This window comes from Ambystoma mexicanum, chromosome 5p (assembly GCF_040938575.1).
Source record: "Ambystoma mexicanum isolate Mex_15411 chromosome 5p, UKY_AmexF1_1, whole genome shotgun sequence".
NCBI lineage: Eukaryota > Metazoa > Chordata > Amphibia > Caudata > Ambystomatidae > Ambystoma > Ambystoma mexicanum.
The window spans coordinates 686256656-686277278 of NC_090930.1; the positions used below are offsets into that span (position 1 = coordinate 686256656).

At 43.2% G+C, this 20623-nt stretch overlaps 1 protein-coding gene across 1 annotated transcript in view; it reads left to right on the plus strand.

Annotated features, from left to right (window-relative positions):
- Nucleotides 1–20623, plus strand: part of CNGA2 (cyclic nucleotide gated channel subunit alpha 2) — a 379775-nt gene that overhangs the window by 162233 nt on the left and 196919 nt on the right. Inside the window, exon 3 of the mRNA XM_069613057.1 lies at nt 13597–13776. Within this exon, the coding sequence (XP_069469158.1) occupies nt 13597–13776 (180 nt within the window). The remainder of the gene's footprint in view (nt 1–13596; nt 13777–20623) is intronic.

Sequence of the window (20623 nt, forward strand, 5' to 3'; positions counted from 1 at the left end):
GTGGAGAAATCGGGAGCAAGAAAGAGTCCGAACAGAACCAGAGAACGAGGATATTTGAGGGGTGGGTCAACCAATAACAGCCAGGGAAAGGGGGGCAGGAAAAACTAGGGAAGGAGGGGGAGAAGAGTGTTGGGTCAACCAGTATCAGCCAGGGGGGCGGATTGGGGGCAACCTAAACCAGTCAGGGGAGGAGGAGGGATGAGGATGGAGGAGGATTGGGGTAACTAGGACCAGACTGTGGAGTGGGTCAGAGGAGGGTTAGAACCATCAAGGGAAAGTGGGGGAGTAGTGGGTTGAGGCAACCAGAACCAGCGAAGAAATTGATTGATTGAGTGAGACATTTGAGGCGTACTCTGTACGAACCATATCGAATCTAGGCGCTGATACCATACAATGAAACAATTGTGAATGATCATAAATTGAAGCACAGGCAAGTTAAGTATGAAGTGACTAGCGATTACAATACTAATATTAATACTATACTAATAACAAATGTGTTATTAGCGCTTTGCAGAACCTAGGAAAAGACTCAAGTTTCCTGATCTATAAAGGAAGATGGTTCCATTCTTTGGGGCCAAAAACTGAAAATCTCTGGTCACCTCTAGACACACAGGATGACGGCAGAACCGTCAAAAGAAACTTGTCCTGCGAACAGAGGACCCGGGTTGGCAGATAAGGCTTTAATTTTTCAGTAAGATATGCCGGAGACAACATATTCAGGCATTTATATATCAGGCAGATGATCTTAAACCAGATCCTATCCTCCACCGCTAGCCAGTGTAAAGATTGCTGTAACCCTGAGATGGGTGTGGATTTACTAACCCTGATCACCATTCGAATTCTGGCGTTTTGCACCTTTTGAAGTCATTGGACCTGTTTTGCCGGAACCCCAGCCAAAAGGCTATATCACAGCCCAAATCATTCTGCCATACACGGTAGAGATTTTTTAATCTGGGTCCAAATTTTAATTCTGATCCCAACAGGGCAGGAGGCAAGGGACATCTCTCCTTTGTGAGGAGGTGTTTTGGACCGAACAGGGCGATTCCCGTCTTGTTGGAATTAAGTAAAAGGTAGTTAACCAGCATCCAACTGCTGATTACGTCCAGACAGACGGTTATCCTTGTGAAGGCTACCTCCACATGATTAAGTCTTATGAACAATTGCGTGTCATCAGCATATGACTGGAAACCCACCCTATGCCTACACATTATGTTCATAAGTGGACTCCGGTATACATTAAATAATAGTGGTGATAGAGAGGACCCTTGAGGAAACCCGCACTGCTGTCTGATGGAATCTGACAAAAAAACTCCCAACCTTACCTGTTGGTGGCGTTCTGACAAAAATGATTTAAACCAGCTAATGGACGTGCCTGAGACTATCCCCACTTGCCTTAGGCGGTTGATGTGGATGGCATGATCCACCGTGTCAAACGCTGCTGACCGGTCTAACATAACCAGCAACAAGAAATGTTGACAAGAATGTCCCAGGTCTGCTACCCGCAGCATTTCATCCCATACCGCCACTAGTGCCTTTCCGTCCCAAATTTGGGGAGGAGCCCTGACTGTAGCGGGTCCAAGAGAGACTCTGTAACCACGAACTCCTGCAATTGAGTAGTGACAATCTTCTCCAAGAATGTTGCCCGCTATGGTAAACCTGCCATTGGTCGGTAATTCTGAAAATTCTCAGCGTCCAAATTGGATTTTTTCAAAACAGGGAGATTACTGATTTCTTTAAGTCAGCGGGAACAAATTCCTGCTCCAATCATTTGTTAACAAAACAAGTAGTTAAAAAAGGGGGATATAGTGGCACTCCATGCAGGCAGATGATAGCAGACATCATTAGTAAGTGTAAGTGCTTTTACAAGAGTAAAAACAGTTTCGTCTAACACAGGTTTAAAATTAAAGACTGCCCTACTATGGAAGGGGGTTCCCACCCCCTAAACCATTCTGATCCTCCACTATTTGATCTTCCTCTGGCTTCAGATGTCTATTTAAGGCAATTTTTGTAATTTTATCACAGAAAAATAAGTTAAAAGAGTTAGCCTGGCTGAATGAGGCACTCCTAATCCATGATGCCGATTTAGGCCGAACGAAATTAGATATTACTGAAAATAGTTCTCTAGCATGATTTTTTGCCACCTCAATAATTTATTTTGCGTTGCCTTTGGTATTAACCCCCTGTTCTGTGTACAGATCTTTCATGATATTGAATAGTTTTAAGAAGTGGTCAGATCATGAGATGAGATTGGGTAAGTATGTGTTACTAAGGTGCCCCTCCCTCTTGCTAATATAACATCCAAGCAATGTCCCTGGATGTGAGAGGGTGAAAGCACCAAAGGAGGTAAGTCGTGCTTTCCCATAATTTCCCACAATCTCTTGGAATCTGTTTCCATCCGGTCCTCCAACCAGATCTTAAAATCATCCAAGCATAACAAATCCTTATGTTTCATTCCAGTGGTAATGAGGTAATCGTCAGGCTTGTTAAGAAAGGCCCTAGCTGAGCCAGGGGGCCTATACCCGAACAAAATCTTTATTGAACACCTAGGTGAAGTCCACAGCACAACGTGTCCAATCTGTGTGGAGTCATCTCACCCCAAATCTTTGAGGTGGGAGAACTTCACACTGGATCTATGAATCAATGTAATCCCTCCTCTTTTCCCCACTCTATTGATGCATTGAATCTCATATCCCTCAGGTAGCAGGCTTTGAATGGACACACATGAGGTATCACTAAACCAGTCTCTGTAATAAAGTATGTTGAGCAAAACTTCTCAATCAGCTCTTGTACTTCATTGCTGTGTGACACCACTGACCTAGCATTTATAAGTCCTACTTTCAATGGTCTGCTTTCCTGACCCTTACTATTAACTATAGACCGACGTTGTGCTGCCTCAATCCCATGTTATCTCATTTTATTCAACACACATAGGAGTAGTGAGCCAAAGTTGTTTCTGAGGCTATACAAAACCCTGCTCTCATAATTTATAAGCCATCCTTCAAGCCCTCCTCTTAAATCAAATATGACCAACTTGCTGTTACCTGCTGAACCCGGACCGTATTGCCTCCTGAAACCTGCAGGGTTTCTCGCGGCTCACCACAAACAGGCCTAAACAGGCTTTGTGTCAGCGCTTCTCCCTAATGCAGGCCCTTTAAAGACTGTGTCCCCAGCAGATGGCATCAGCTCAGTGCGTGCCACACGGAGGACTGTGAAATGTATCTCCCCAGCGGGATTGGAGCACTTTCCCTACAAGATGTTTTGCCCCACTAAACTGTGATTAAATCAATACCTAGGTAAAACCTCAGAGATGAAGTGGGATAGAAGAGTGAAAAGGGATAGAGGCAACCGAAACTAGCAAGCGGAGGTTCAAACCCAGCTGTAGAATTGCTGTGACCACTGAAATAGCTTCTGATTCATGAAACATGCTTTCATTAGTCCATGTTTATGCTGCTTAAACCAGCAAAACAAAGAGTTGTACAATGTTGTAACAAATTAAGTAGAGCACTGGCAAAGAGTTTCAAATTCAGCTACAAGCCTGCTTTCTTTTTCCAAATTTGAGTGTTTGATCTCCTAAACTACCAGTCAGCCAATCTGTTTCAAAACGCTATCACACATTTCGAACAGCCTGTTTCTGTTTCAGCATTTTTAGGTCATGGCCTTAACAATTTACATGTTCAAAATAATTAGAGTGCTGGCTGAGGGGCTAACACCTAGCTCCCAGCCCTGCTCCCTTTTTTGTCTGCATAGCCAATGATCTGGTAATAAAGCATGCACTAGAATATATTCGCTTAAACACTGCTTTGTATGTCACTGTGTGCTGGGTGCCATCTTGCGGTTGGCATTGAGTGTCTACTGTACACAACAGCACATAACGTGACACGTTGGATATGGCTAAATCTTGCACATGAGTAGTGCCGTTGCAGCAAGTGCCACACCGCTGATAGAGGGATTTAGGTTTTGGTAGCAATGGAGAAAAAAAGAAATGTGTACATGGAAGGGGACTTGCATGGTATCACATTGTAGCAAAGGAAACAATGGGCTTTGCTGACAACATTAACACAACCAAGGAGGCTGCTTGGTCCTGAGTGTGCTGTTGGTTAAGAGAAGCCATAAAAGACAAAGACCATCAGAGGTTCTGGAAGTTAGTAGGAGCAAGAAGCCCAGTAGAACAAAATCTATTTGCTGGTAGTATCCCAGAGCAGCATTGGCATGATCACTTTCAACAGCTCTAGCATAAGGACAGGGAAGTACACGTTTTGGTTGAGGGGGAAATAGGTAATGAAGCAGGATTTGCTGAGTTTAAGGCTGGATTACTGGTTTTGAACCAGACGGATGTTGGTAAAGCATTGATAATGCAAAAGGCTGGCAAAGCCCCGGACCCGGCCAAAATTCTGGTTGATTTTTATTTAGCGCAATCCACAATTTGGATACAGTATTCGACTAAATTGTTTAATGTGATCTTAGAATCTGGGACTGTGACAATGTTGTCGACTAAGGCCAAGATAGTCTCGGTACTCAAGAAGGAGAGCAGGAACCAACCCTATTGCAGGCCAATATCCCTATTAGATACAGTTGGGAAAATCTTTGCATAGGCTGTTTTGCGGCATCTGGAGACTTGGCTTGAGGAAAAAAAATGCCATCCACCACTTGCAAGATGGGTTTCAGACAAGCACAGCACAATAGACCAAAGCTTTAGGCTTCAGCTAGTGTGTAGCAAATATGTGTCTCTGCACAAAAATATTTTGTACAAGGTTTTCATAGATGTAAAGACAGCCCGTGATAGAGTTCGCACAGGTAGACTGTGGTAAGTACTGAGGCGTATTAACATGCCTCTGCCTTTGCAGAGAGCCATACAGGGTTTATATCAGAACAGCGAGGCAGTGGTTAGGTGGAAGATGGACGCGAGCACTACTAAGCCCATAGGGATTGAGATGGGTGTCCAGCTAGGTTGGGTTCTCGCCCCTAAGTTGTTCACTCTATACATTAATGGGATCTGCAAGAGGCTACTGGATACTCCCTCAGATGCCCTATCATTAGCGGATGATGGAATACCAATTCTCTTGTTCGGTTATGATGCAGTACTCATGCCTCTTACCCCAAATGGACTCAAGAGACAATTAATTGAATTTCTAGAATTTTGTATCGCTAATGGGCTGAGCATTCATGTTAACAAGACAACATCTTTTGTGTTCAGGGGGAATCGGAAAAATTCCAGAGCCAGTATCAAACTAGAACTGGAAGGTGAACTTATTGAGCAAGTAGATATATATGATTATCTGGGGTTGAGGACAAGAGACGACTGTCGATGGGCTGCCCAGATCGACAAATCATGCTTGTCCCACAAGAGGTGGAGTGATGTAATATCCAGGTTTGAGCATGTCCATGGGTGTGGACCAGTAATGCTGTTGAGGTCAACAAACAGCAGGCCAGGCTGGCAGCCTTGTACGGGGCTGAGCTATGGGGGCATGTTTATTGTGTCCTGCTCTTGACAATTTAAAATAATGTTGGTAAACATTTACTGGGGTTGCCGAATTGTGCCCCAAATGTTAGCGTTTTCCTAGAGCTGGACTTGCTATACAGATCCAAACCCCTCTGTTAGTGGGTAAGGATTTGGGTGCAGAGAGATTATCAAAATATAGGGAGGCAGTCAATGATCTTATTAGCCAACCAGAAAGGGAATCTCTCTCCTGCTTTCAACATATAACAAAGGAATTTGGGGCTGCATGTTTTCTGGTCTGAGTGGTCCATGATCTGCTCTTCATCTAAGGCCTTACTGAAACATAAACTGAGGGAAACATTTTATTTGGATATCCTATGTTAACTGAATCAGAATCTTAGGCTCAGGAATTATTGGGAACTTAAAACTACTCCTGTGTATGAATCATAGCTGGATGTTGTCCAGCCAAAGTTCATGAGGGCTCGGTATACCAAATTGCTCCTGGATATTTTGGTCGTAAGACTATGGTCATGCCATTGGAGTAGTGACAGAGAGGAGGCGACAGGCAGGTGCACACTTATTTACTTCTTCCAGTTGAGTGAGTCTCTCCATCACTCCTTCTCGTCTCTGTCAATTCTGAATTGATGCTGGGTGGGGTGGGGATGGGCAGGAGGCAGCCATGTGCCCAGGGGGTGCACGTGGCAATGGCAGGCTGTGGCACACTGACAAAAGCCTGTGGGGAACAAGCACGGCACGAGTCCGACGCAGGCTGGGGAGCGCTGCTGTGCCTGGAGTCCTGCGGATAAGTGCGTGTGGGCAGTTCAGTTTGTTTCTGGGCTGCAACATGTATAGCAAATGTGCCTGGGTGGCACACATTGATCATGGCTCCAGATAGTCTGGTGGCTCTATAGGCCTGCAGGCAGCAGCAGGCCTGGATCGGGCCAGCCACCAGGGAATGGGAAATGGAAACTACTCAGGCAGCAGTGTGTCATAATGTACCATAGTGCAATTTGTTTATTAATTGGCTGTAATTTGGCATTGCATGCATGAGCATCAGGCAGGCTGGCAGGCTGCAGGCAATGCATCAGCACCTGCACCTGTCACCTGCTGACCCAGACCAGCAGCCTGCACGGTCCACTAGTCCACTCCACTCCAGGGCTGCAGGACAGGCAGGCCGGGTCCGCTGGACCCGGCCGGCACCCTAACTGTCATCTGATGAAACAGTTGTCCAAATTCACTGTTTCCGTGTCGTCTCTCTCGCCTGCATGATAATGATCCTGTCCGTTTTGCAAACAGGCCCGAATCATCATCCCCCGGCTGGCCTGGCAGAAGCACAGGAAGGAAGGGGGTGGGAGTGGTCCCGGGTCAACTCATCAGCCATCAAAATAATTGTGGAAGTTCAACAACACCATTTGTAATTTCAATTACTGCCGCGGCCAGCGGCCCGCTCTGCTACTGTGTGCTGCTCTCTACGGCTCGGTGTGTTCAATAGTTTCAATCACGGACCACACACAAGTGCACTGTGCAGTCACTGACTGGTGCCTACTGCCCCGGTGCCCCCGGGCAGCTCCTCCCTCCCCACATCTCACTTACTGAAATAATCAATGGGCACATTGAAAAAAATAAACACTGCGGTCTGGGCACATTGAAAAAAACAAAACAATGAATGGCACACGCTGCAGCGCAGCCCCGCCAGGCCCTGCCCAGTGGGAGTCAAGGGAGGTGGGCAGGGGGGTGGGGTGACCACTAGGAGGCATGTCCAGCTTGTGGAATGATTTTCATGCTCATTTGTACAGGATATCTGGATTTAAGGGTGACATTTTTTAAGCCATTATTTTTTAGCAGACGCACACGAATTGTGGATGAGGCCCTGAAACTTTGTTACGACTCCTCCGACAGTCTGGCTGTTTACCTGGTATGTAATTATTTGTCCAAAGCATGGAGGAGGGGAAGAAGTCAGGAGTATTCTTCTAGGCAGTCTGAAACCTCTTAAAATGCTATAGCAGACCGTGTAGACTTGCCTGACCTTCATAAGATTTGATTGTTGTCTGCATAGCTGACATATGGTTTTATTGCTTGCGCATTAAATGCTTGTATGTGTCTCTTCCAAAACTTTTGTAGGAGGATGGCTTGTATTGATAAATATTTGCACATTATGTACAAAGTATTTTCCCGATTGGAATGTGTTTTGCACTGATTGGTTATGTGTATGTTTGATGTATTTATGATGCTGGTTTTAACGCCCACATTTGAACTGTCTTATTGTTTGTGCTTTTATTGTATAATTTAACTGAACTAATGCTGATTAATTGAGTGGTGTGAGAAGTTCATACACATACATTATCAGAGTGGTAATGGTTGATATTAAGCTGCAACTAGAAAGGTATTGCTCATCAATAAAACAACACAGAGTTGTGAGACATGATTTAAGTTGAGTATAAATTCATCGTTTCTTGTGTCGGTTTGTTCTACTGCTCTGCGTCATGCTACAAATGCTGGGGGAAGTCAGTCCTCATGCAGTTATAATGTTTGACTCAAAATAGAGCTTTAGTATTATGGATTTGTAAGGTAAGATGTGGTTATTATCATTAGGTACATGGAATGTAAAAGGTTTGAATTGCCCCGTAAAAATAAAGAAAGTATTGGCTAAACTTTGGAGAGCTAGAATTGATGTTCTTTTGCAGGAAACTCATTTGGAGGTAGGTACAGGGAATCTTTTTTCTAACTCGAAATACTCAAAGCACTGGTTAAATTGCCATTTGTCAAAATCGAGAGGGGTAGGAATTTTGGTGCGAAGTGGGATAGGTGTCTATGGGGATAATGTAGCTATGGATGAGGAGGGGCGGGTCATTTTAATTGACTTTCTTTATGAGGGCAGACTTATCACTCTTGGTTCTATCTATGGTCCCTGTATCGGAGGAGGTAATTTCTTTGTGAGCTTGGTTAAAATGTTGAATGCTATGAATGGTGAGGTGGTGGTTTTAGGGGGGGGGACTTCAATTGTGTATTAGGCTATAAGCTTGATAGATCTTCGACATGTTCCTTCACTGGACGAAAATCAAGTAAGGAGTTTCAGTAATTTCTTGACATGTTTGACTTGGTTGATGCCTGGCGATATCTACACCATGGGGAGAAGGGCTTCTCGTTTTACTCTCCGGTTCATGACTCTTTTTCTCGGTTAGATTATTTTCTTGTTTCGGATACAGTAGTTGAAGCTGTAATTGAGGCAGATATTGGTGAACAACATCTCTCGGATCATTCATTGGTTGGGATTAAGCTAAACATGGGATCGAGCAGAAAGGACTTTGGCAGGTGGAGACTTAAACCTCATCCTGAAAGAGGAAGATGCCTTGAAGGCTCTATGTAATTCTGTTGTGAACTTCTTTGAGGAGAATCGTGGCTCGGCAGATAGCCTGATGGTATGGCACTCATTCAAAGCTTAGTATTTATTTTTTTAGATGCCGAAAAAGCCTTTGATAGGGTTAACTGGACCTTTCTGAACTATACGTTGCTGAAAATGGGCTTTGGAACCTTGTTTATTAACACGGTGGGGGCTTTACAGTTGGACATTAATACCAAAGTGTAGGTGAATGGGGAATTGTCAGCCTACTTTCAACTATTCAGAGAAACGCGACAAGGGTGCCCACTGTCTCCTTACCTCTTTAATCTGGTGCTGGAACCATTCTTGATTTACATCCGACAAAGTCAGCTCCTGAAGGGTTTGAAAGTTGGGGAAGAAGAAATTAAGGTTCTAACTTATGCAGATGATGTCACGATTGTTCTTGGTAATCCAATTGGGGGGGGGGGTCTCTGTTCTGAAGCAAGTGATTGAGGAGGTTGGTTTTCTTTCAGGTTATAAGGTTAATTTGGAGCAAACTGTGGTTTTTCCTGCCAGAGACACTCCTGTTCGTAATTGTTTGATGGACTGGAACTCCAAATGGGAGAATGGTAGTGTGAAATATTTAGGGATATATCTTGTGAGAGACTTGCGAAGATTGGTTGGATACAATGTAGATAAAATGATAGAGACTCTTCATAGAGACATCTGCAAATGGGGAAGACTTCTGCTCAGCATCTGGACGAAAAGTAACACAATCAAAATGGTGCTGTATATCATTCAGTCGTTGCCTGTTAAATTTACAAAGAAAAACTTGGGGCATATTGATAAGGTGTTCCAGGAATTTTTGTGGGGAGTTGGAAAGAAGTTGAAAATACCTCGTTATATACTGGTTCGTAGTGTGCAAGAGGGGGGGTTTGGCTACCCTATCCTTAAAATTTACTGCAGAGGATTTATTTTTTTAAAAATCAATTGCTTATGTCAACATGGATAATTCCTTGACTCCGTAATGGGCACAGATAGAAAATCAAAAATGGGGAGATTACCTAAACCTAATCTGGCTTGCAGACTGTGGTTGCTACCAAGGACGCTGTAACATTAATGATATTGGGAAGTGGACAGGGATTGTTCTTTTATAGGGAAGCTTCCATTTGGCACAATCCAGTTTTGCAGATCAATAACAAAGTGTTATGTTGGAGGAGTTGGATTAATAGAGGTGTGTTGTTGATTGGGGATGTCTGGTGTGATGGTAGAATGGCTACTATTGAACACTTGAGAGGGAAATTTGGCTTGCATAAGAGGGAGTTGAGGAGATACGGTTTGTTGGTGGCTTTGATCTCAGAAACACAACAGATAATAGAGGTTCCAATGACGCAGAGGCCCGAAGGGTGCAAGCTCCTCAAGTCTGTGCCACATAAGGTGTCAACTTTTTTGAAACTTTTTTCATTAGAGATTCATCTGGCAGGATCATGAGAGAAGTTGAGGCTCACTTGGTCTGAGGAAGTGGTTAGGGTTATTAAAGTGAAGGAATGGGAGAATCTGTGGAAAGTTCTTTTTATGGCGAAAGTTGACTTGAATTTGCGTTATATTCACCAGAAGATATTGGGGCACCTTTATTGGACGCTGGTTCGAATGCGCAGTTTGAGGTTGTTAGGAACTGAAAGTTGCTGGGGGTGTCAGAAGGAGAAAGGTACCTTGTTACATCTGATTTGGAATTATGTCAGGTTGGAGGATCTTTGGAATGACGTGCTGGACAGAACTGATTTGATATGGAATATTGTATTTCCGAGAACCTCATCTACAGTGCTTTTGATATCCCCACAACATTGTAGGTTTATTGGTTGTGCAGCGTTAGGTTGGATTAATAAAGTCCTCTTGGTTGCAACCAGACAAATATTAAAAATCAGGAAAAAAAACATGTGTGGCAGAATGGCTAGTTAATGTACAAGTTCTCTCAAATTTTGAGAAGATAAAGTTTAAAAAGCAGCATAGAGAGGATGTCTATGTGGAACAGTGGGGACCGTTTAATGAATTTTATGACTGAAGATTAGACCGAGTGTATGAGAATTTGCTGGCATCTGGCAGGGTGGGTGTTTGTATTGTTTATATGCGTCTGGTTACGTCCCATGTGTTTTTGTTTTTGTGTCTTTTTTCTCATCTGTTATTTGGAAAGCCATTGTTAGATGTTAGTGATTTGGATTTATTTTTTGTTTCAAATGTGCAATTTCTTTTTATTCTGATTGTTATTTACTTATAATGATGGTTTTATTCTGCTGAATTGCATATGTTACTTGTGTGTTGTTTATTTGTTTGTTGTTACCTTTAAAAAAATAAATAAATAAAGAGATTAAAAAACAAAAAAATAATCACAGAGTTAGACTGATCAGAAGTGCAGGGGAGAGCGTTGCAGAGTAAGGTGTAAGGGCACAGAAGCTTCAGCCTCTGTTTTCATGCTTGTATATCTTTACTAATTCCCTTGGTATGCACCCTCACTGCTCCGTGTGTCATAGCCCACCTCTCTTCATGGAGCCAGGATGCACAATGGGGATTGGGTTCCTACCAAAAAAAACATTGATGAAAACAAAAAATAAAAATACTCAACCAAAATGAGCTGGAACACTACATTTTCTAAACCTAATAATGTTTTTGGCATTTTGATAGTCCTTGTCAAACTACTAATAACAAAGTGTTAAGTTACATTACTGTATGATGTTACTTTCATTCCTAACTATGTTGTGGCATAATGTACTGCAAGACTAATCTGCATACTACCACACAGAGACTTTGACTGAGTGTTTTGATTGATGGACTGAATTCTGCTTCATAAAGTGAACGAATTCTAAATTCCAAGTATGATATAAGTAACAATGGACCTCATTACGAGTGTGGCGGAAAGGCAACAACGGTGCCGGTAGTGCTACCGGCGCCGTTGTTACCTCTCTGCCAAATTACAATTTCTGCTTGCCGGTGCCGGACTGCATGCATGGTCTGACCAGGCGTGCAGACCGGCACCTGCGAGCAGAACTCGTGATAGCACTGGGACCGTTATTCATCTCGTAATGGGCCGGTAATGGCCCATTTGCGGGTGCCGGTAGCGAGTTTGGTGGTAGCCGTGCCCTTAATAAGAGCACGGCTACCGCCAAACTCGTAATGAGGCCCAATCCCTTTTCCGGGAAACAATGACATTGGGCCTCATTATAAGTTTGCCGATCTGGGACCTATGGTACCGGTAAGCTTGCCGGTACCATAGTTCCCGAACCGGCAAATTAAGAGTTATGCTTGCATGTGCCTTTCTGCCCGCCAGGTCTGACCTGGCACCCAGGAGCTCAGCAGGTCGGATGCACCGGCACCGTTCAAAACAGTACCGCTGCATCAGGCTTCCCCATTCCTATTTAAGCGTCAAATGAGAATGTGGAAGAATTTTTCCCGGTGCCCAGGAATGGGCAAATAGCGGATCCGGCAAGGCTGTAATGACCCAGTAATTGCCCATTTCTGGGCACCGGAAAAAATAAAATACCGACAGCAGCCATGCCTGTACTACCGCCAGCCTCGTAATGAGGCCCTATGTTTACAAATCTCAAGTCAAACACAAACCGATCTAGCATGCCAGCAAACAACGCCAGCTGTTGGAGCACAACAAATGGGATGATCAGTTTCACAATGCAACCACCCAATAGCAGCCTGGGAATGGAGACATCTGTGAGTGTATAGTCCATTTCAGATTATTCGTTTCAATGGACATTATGAGTTGTCAGTAGATCTGGTATTGGTACACAAGTTAGCTTCCTTGCTAGAGTTACCATCCCATTGACACCAACCTATTAATCACATTGACTTGGCAACGCAATGACGTTGATCATGATGTTTGTACGCTTGTTTGTATGCCGTTCATTTGAGTGAATGAAAGACTGGGTTGCGTGTTAACATGAAAACTGTTCTGTGACTTTACGTGGAAACATACAATATCGACTGTAACACCTTTGCCGGCCTTATTTCGTTTTACATTGTTTAGCCAGGCCTTTTTAATTTGAAACAAAACTGACTATAATATTTCCACTTGTTTTAAAAAACAAATATTTGACTTAAAAAACAACTAATCAATTAATCCCTCATTTTCCATCTTTTGTCAGGACACTTGTTTCTCTATCTGCAATCATACAGTCTGGTATCTGCATGTGTCTCTTTACCTTTGGTATCACTTTATTATAGGAGCTAAACTTTATTACTTTTTGTTTTTTATTGACCAAATCGCTTCCATTTTCTTCTCTTTCCACATTCGCCCCCAATTTATCCAAATTGCTCTATTTTGTTTATCCCCATCTGTTTTTTAAGAGAGCATCCATCTCATAACCTTATTCCCCCATACTGATTCCTCTCCCCGTTTCTGTGCTCCCTTTTTGTCCACTGTCTACTACAAAGAGAATTTGTGCTTTGTCCTGCATCAGCCCCATTTTCACAATCTCACCATCTTTAGGCACATCAGCAGTAAGGCTGAGCTACTGAAATACCTAACAGCCGTCATGTGGCTTTTATTTCGTTTTAATGAAAATATATTTTCCATTCGCAATTCCATTTTACATTATTTTTGTATTTCTTTTTACATTTTTTTGTATGTATGACTTTTATTTCGGATTTTTGTGCTTCTAACATTTCGAAAGCTTATGTTTTGGTTCTGGGTTTAGAACCACTGTCTGAAATGTGGCCTCACTGTTATATGTATTTGTCAATATTCTTGAGCTGTAATCATGGTAAGATGAGATCATTGATTGCAAATGATAACAGGTTACTGAGTGACCTATGACGACTTCCCTTTCTTTGACAGAATCGTCCGGCTGGTCGTGGTTCTCAGAGAATGGGCACAGAAGAGCCTGCAAGACCAGGAGCAAAGGCCCGACTCTTTTCTTGACCGGTTCCGAGGGCCAGAGCTACAGAATGCGGGCAGCCGTGTTAGCAATACCCAACCCGATCAGGACACCGCTGATGGCAAGAAAAAGAAAAAGAAGTAGGACTCCAATGGATGGTTCTATGTCTCCCCTTTGAATTGGAGTGTGCTTATCAGCAGATTAAGGTTCAGCACTGAAGTAGCATTTTGTTGTTCTTCCTCGTCTAATAAAAAGGGGTGGGTAATAAAGGTTAGGCAGATCAACATGGCTCTCCACTGCCGTCACTAGTGTCCCAATAACTATCAAAGAGTGCTGTGATAATTCAAAAGCAAGGTATGCACATTAATCTTTCTTAATAGGGTAACGATGCCCTGATGAAGTGGCAGGCCTATGACATGTCCATACAGGATCATGCCCTCTTAAAAAATGGTTTACCTTTTATTTTAGTGACTGAAAGCGTTCACTTTGGCCAAAGTAATATAACTTCTTCTACTTCTATTTCCTTTTTTCTTCTATGAGATGGGAATCAGGCTTGTGGAAAATTATGTTTTCTTATCAACGTTCTTTGCTTTGCAATGTGCAACATTATATTTCTGGCCATTTTTGCTGTATTCACCTTAATGGCTGACCAATGTATTTTACAGTGTTATTTTTGCTACTTATGCAAGTTGTAATATGATTGGCCTTTGCTTTTCTTAAGGCATTCTTCATGTTAAAGTTTGCGATTTTAAGATATGCATTTTCTTTTTAGGTTTTGGCCTATGTGGCCAAACTATTGGCATGGGAATGCTAGAGGGGAGCTACAGTGGGATATGAGGAGGGACACTACAGCTGATATTCTTCAGTTATGAACCCACCCATTATGCACGCATGGGCATGCCTATATGCATTCCCACCTACTTCCACCCAACCCGCCCAAACCACGCCCCCAGGGTTTCTTTTGCTTGCTTTGTCTTCTTTGCGTGTCTGCTCTGCTGTTAATGACTCATGCGTGTGGCGGGTCAACAGATAAGCAGCTTAGGCTGTTCTTGTCACTCGTACTTGAGAGGGAGAGCGCTGGTATTTGGGTTTGCAGAGGGGCTTGTGCTGGCAGTTTGCAGTGACAGTGTGCCCCTCTCTTTGTGGTGTCATATTTTAAGCTCTCATCAAGCAATATTAGTGGTCCTCCACTGATGAATGCTAAAGTGAACGCATATTCACCCCTCTCTGCTTTGCCTCTTGGATGCTTTACTTTTGTTTTATGTAATTTGCTAATTATATTTTTTAAAGCACGGTGGACAGCAGTGTTGATATTTCACTCTTGTTTGTTAGGCTTGTGAACAGCGTTCTGCATGCATCCTATACTGAAGAGGACAACGTCCTGATTCCCCTCCCCTTTGCCTGCAAGAGTGGTAAAGATGTGGACAGTAGAGCACAGGGTCAACTTTAGGCTCATAGCGCTAACTGCTTGTGAAGGCATCATGAAGTACAACACAGACAACAGACTTACAATTCAAATACAAGATATGTATTAACTTAAATATCAGGATGGCTGAAGGCCTAACTTGCCTTATGTTAACGTGGTATTCCCCTACCTGAATGACACTAAGGAAAGTCTGAGTCAAAGAGTTCAATTTAAGAGTCTGTCTGTGTCCGAAACCTATTCTTGCCTTCACAACTAAAGATAAACAGTGTGTAAGGATGTCAAAATCAACAGAAATAGTGTTCAACACAAAGTTTGTAGCTGCTGCCAGCTCTCAGCTTCTTCTTTAGCTCCCTTCCCCAAGTTAAAGAAAGTTCCAAAAAATTCTCAGGGTTCCCTTCCCCAAGTTCCAAGCAATGTATTTCAAAAGAAAATGGTATTGAAGCTTTTCCACGAGACAGCATGTGCAAGGGAGGAAGAATAGCTCAGGGGCAATGCGTTTGTTTTAGAAGCAAGACAACCCAGCGCAACACAGATTCAAATCCCGATCCTGCGCTTAGAAACTACTCGCTGGTATTAAACGTATTGTAAAAGAACAATTATAATTATAATCATGTCTCACCTCTCAGGGCTCCCTTCGTCAAGACTTCAACTTCTCCAATTATAATTGTTTCAGTCTTTCAAACAAAAAGGTTAACACAACCTATGGTCATCTTGACCATGTCCTTGGATTGCTTCATCCATTCTCTGACAGTGCCCCTTTCAGTGATGTCTTTTTGGGCTCACTGGTCTAGGTGCAGTTGTACTCTTGGCTTTATGTATAATAGTTATACTTCTTTGGCTTCTCTTTGGTATTCCTCTGCCTCAGCCAGAGTATGTCACACACCTCTTGTCGGTCTTTGCTGCATTGCACGTGTTCATAACATTCACTTTGTGGTGGTTCTAGCTGTATCCCACCGTTTATGGCACTCTTTCATACTGATGTAATTTCTTAGATAGTATTGTTATTTGGGCACTTTCCCTTTGGCAGTCTCTGTTTCACTTGCTTTGCCCATAAAGTTTCCTTTAGTTTTATAATCCACCAGCTGAATTACTTGATTTTACTCTGCTTGGTATTTATCAGATGGGCAATGTGCTCAATGGTTAAGCTTCCTTTAGTTTGTTGCATAATACATGTTCAATATGTTTATTTGTGTTCACTGGTTATGTTTCATTCAGTTTGGTGCATAATAAATGTTCAATATTCTTATCTTCCTATTCCCATTTGGTTCGCTGTTCAATATGCACACAAAAATCTTAATTGTATGTTTTCCTGTCATTCGGTAATGTATTGCGGCTACGCCACCCGCTACGAACGCCCCCGGCTGTCCAGTGCTCATGACACTCACTGGTCTGCAGCAATGTTTCCCTGCTTCCCCCTCCAGCTTCGGCATGCTGGTGTGAACCCTGCTCGCGTTCAGGCTTGTCTGTGGCCCGCTAATTGCTCCATGACCTTCAACTAGACGTGGACAGCGTCCCGCTCTCCAATGCTTTTGCAGCTCCTGCTGCACGTCCCTCATCACAGGGGCGTCTGGTCCTGCTCACTAGAGTTCAGGCAGGTGTCCTGGAAATCCCACATGTGCCACCACGGTTTCTTTCCCCATACACAGGTCTCTTGTTTGTCTCCTCTCCACAGGTCTTTCCGTCTCTCTTTTGACTGCAACTTCTGTTGGCTTTCATACACATGTAACCTTGTAACAGACACACTGGACCAGCAGATCGAGGATGACAATATATTCATACTCCATTCTTTTCTCAAAACCTTATTTTATTCCAAATACAAAATTCAGCATATGTAATCCATTTTGTGTATATAAAACATTGCTCACAATCAGTTATCCCATCACAGATACATACTCACACTTACATGCAGGAAATCTCTCTTTACTGCATCAAAATATGGTAGCGTCACATCTATGACCATTTGACAGATTTCCTCAACACACTCTATTTATACCCTTTCATCGGTACAGGCGTATCTCTCTGTGTATACAATTTACAACAGGTTTACAAGTCGACACGTGTTTCGGTTGTCTAGGCAGGGCATCACAAATCTTGCCCCTGTATTGATACAACCTTCATCAGGACAGAAAATGAATTACCAATTATGTCTTGCTTCACAGAAGATGGGATGAGAGACATCATCTATAAAAATACACAGAAATAAAATCTATTACCATCCACGCCTCTACTTGTCATTCTTGTTTATTTAATCTGCACTATTATTGTGTTACTCAGTAACTTTCATAGTAGTTACACACATCATACTCACCTCCAATCATATAATTTTTGGAGGAAGTACGCATGTTCTGAGCTGTGTCCCTTCCAAGCTTTACACCACTAAGAGATTGTACCTTGGCCTGAAAACAAAGGAGAACCTCGGTTAAATATACCCACTGCTTCTCTATCATCTATCTTAGTCTTGACCCCAAAATCATAATATTATGGATACCAAGGTTGCATACTCACTTCTTTATTAGGCAGCCACCCGTTGTGTCCGCTTAATTCAACGCACAGTTACTCCAATGCTTAAGGAAGACTGTGGACGCCGCAGCATGCTCTTTTCTCACCTATGGTGAAGAAACCCCACTTTTACTCTAACAGGCCCCATCTGTTTATCTTTATGGCAACATATCAACATACAGTCTCCCAGCAATGTTAAAAGGTCTGAGGAATTAAATACTTACTGTTATGTTTGAATCCTCCAGTGTATCAGATGTCCACTGATGATTGCAGATGGGTACTTTCCTCTTCATTGGTCCCATTTTAATCAAAATGGATGTGACCTTTCATGAAGCTTTACTTCTCCAGACGTCACTGAATGGCACACCACTTGTACTCATGTGCTGAAAACAGAAACGTAATGTCTCGTGTCAACACTGAGTTCTCTCTTCTCACTCCCTATTTCAAATAATGGTTTTTAGTCCCGTGTGTTGTACCACAGTTTATTTCATTCCTCTATATTAGCTGTTGTGTAGCCACACCATCTTCTTATACCCCCCACATTTAGTTGTGGTGACTCACTCCTGGAGCCTCGTATAGCATGCATTTTGTACTATCATGTGTATTCTGTTTTTTGTAAAGGCATCATGCTATGCCCATTTACACAGAATGACCGCTTGGAAACAGCGTTTGATTCTCCCCTGGGTGTATAGGGACCCGCTCCCATTGCATATCCGTTCTATGTTTTCGACAAATGAATGGAGTGAAAAAATCATGGACTCCAGTTGCCATGTCCTGTATTGTCTACCCGTCCTCTCATTCCTTTGTGCCCCACCTGACTTGGTCTATTACTCTACATGCATTAGTCTTCGTGTCGCCTTTTGTTTCATATTATTCCTTCTCTAATTATTTATCACTGTTGAAGTTTCACTTACCTTCGCTCGATCCTCTCGGCGTTGTGGTTCTCACACGGGCGTTCTCGAATCCACCCGCGTTACACACACCTGGTCCACTCTAGACCTGTAGTCATAGAAGAACAAGTTACTTACCAACTGTAACGTTCTTTCGACTGGATGTTCCTCCCACGTATTCCTCATCTTGTGATAATTCTTTATCTCCAGCTTCGCTGCTTCGGAAAAAACAATTCTTGGCAGAGGGCGCTGTACTCGAGGTCGTGGCGTCGATTGTCCCTCGACGGACTCTGTACTCTGTCGACGTCACCAATGGTATAAATAGCTCGACCCGCGCCCGTTGCTTCAGTTCTGTTTTTTCGATGAAACATATAGGAGGAACACCCAGGCGTGCCCCATGACCGATACATTCTTCGTGAGAGGAAAGTGTAAGAAAACGTAAAATGTACTGTGGGGTAGGATGGGAGGGTCGATGAGGAATACGTGGGAGGAAAATCCAGTCGAAAGAATGTTACAGTTGGTAAGTAACTTGTTCTTCGAATGGATTGTGTCCTCCCACGTATTCCTCATCTTGTGATAGGCTCCCATAGCAGTAGCAATTTTGGAGGCGAGAGCACTAATTTCAGTTTTCGTGGACAGAATGCAGAACTGCCTTGGCAAATAAACCCTCATTAGAGGAGGCAGTATCCAAACAATAATGTTTAACAAAATTATGCATTTTTTTTCAATGTTGCAGCTGCACAAATATCTGCTGCCGGGACTCCCCTATTTAGAGCCACAGAAGTAGCCATTCCCCTTATAGAATGGGCACGAAGCCCATCTGGTGGTTCTTTTCCCGCTAATCTGTAGCATTCAACTATGGCTAATATGATCCAGCGGGAAATGGTCTGTTTTGTTACAGATAAGCCTAATTTATGACCAGTATAACCCACGAATAGTTGGTCATCTTGTCTCAATTTAGCCATCCTTGAGATGTAAAAACTAAGAGCCCTCTTGGGATCTAATCTGTGTAATCTCTCCTGTTCCTTGCCCAGATGAGGAGGAGGATAAAAAGTTGGTAGTACTATTTTTTGTGACAAATGGAAGTCCGAGACTACTTTTGGTAAGAACGAAGGTTTAACTTTAAGGACTACCTTATCCTTATAAAAAATAGTATATGGTGTTTTGCATGAGAGAGCCTGAAGTTCACTAACCCTGCGGGCTGATGATAGGGCCACAAGAAGGACAGTTTTTAGAGTTAAAAGCCTCAATGGACATGAATGCAGAGGCTCAAAAGGTATGCAAGTCAAGAATTTTAGTACTAAATTTAAATCCCAAGTTGGTACATGAAAAGGTACTGGAGGGTATACATTAGTAAGCCCTTTTAAGAATTGAATGATTAACGGTATTTTGAAATATGAAACCTCTTCCGAGGAGCGCTTGAAAATGCACAGCACAGCAAGGTATCCTTTGATTGTTTCTATCTGGAGCCCCAGATTAGCTAGATGTAATAGAAAAGAAAGCACCATTGGGGTGCCACACTGAAAAGGGTCCACATCCTTGTCTTTGTACCAGTTACTAAACCTGTTCCAGCGACATCGGTACAAAGATTTTGTTGCTGGTCTTCTGGCCGAAAGCAAGATTTCCATTACGTCATCCGGAAGATCCCAATCCTTGTATCTCAACCTCTCAGAAACAATGCGTGAAGGTTGAGTGTCTTGACCTCTGGATGGAGAACCTGACCTTCCTCTTGCAAGAGAAGATCCTCTCTTTGTGGAAGACGTATTGGAGGGCAGATGGACATGTCCAGAAGGACCGGGTACCACGTCCTCCTGGCCCAATCCGGGGCATTTAGGATCATGGTTTTCCTGAACTTTCTCAACCTCCTAATTACTTGAGGAATCACGGGGACTGGGGGAAACGCGTACAGCAGTGGAAACTTCCACTCCACTACGAATGCGTCTCCCAGAGCTCCTCTTTGAGGAAATTCCCTTGAGCAGTACTGATCGCACTTCCCGTTGATCGCGGTGGCAAACAGATCCACTTGAGGGGTTCCCCAAAGGGCGAAGATCTCCAGAAGGACTTCCTGAGCTATCTCCCACTCGTGAGACACCGTGCTCTCCCTGCTCAGAGCGTCTGCCACCTTGTTCTTCTGCATTGCCTCTCTGCACAGTGGTAGTGACCCTACTCCTC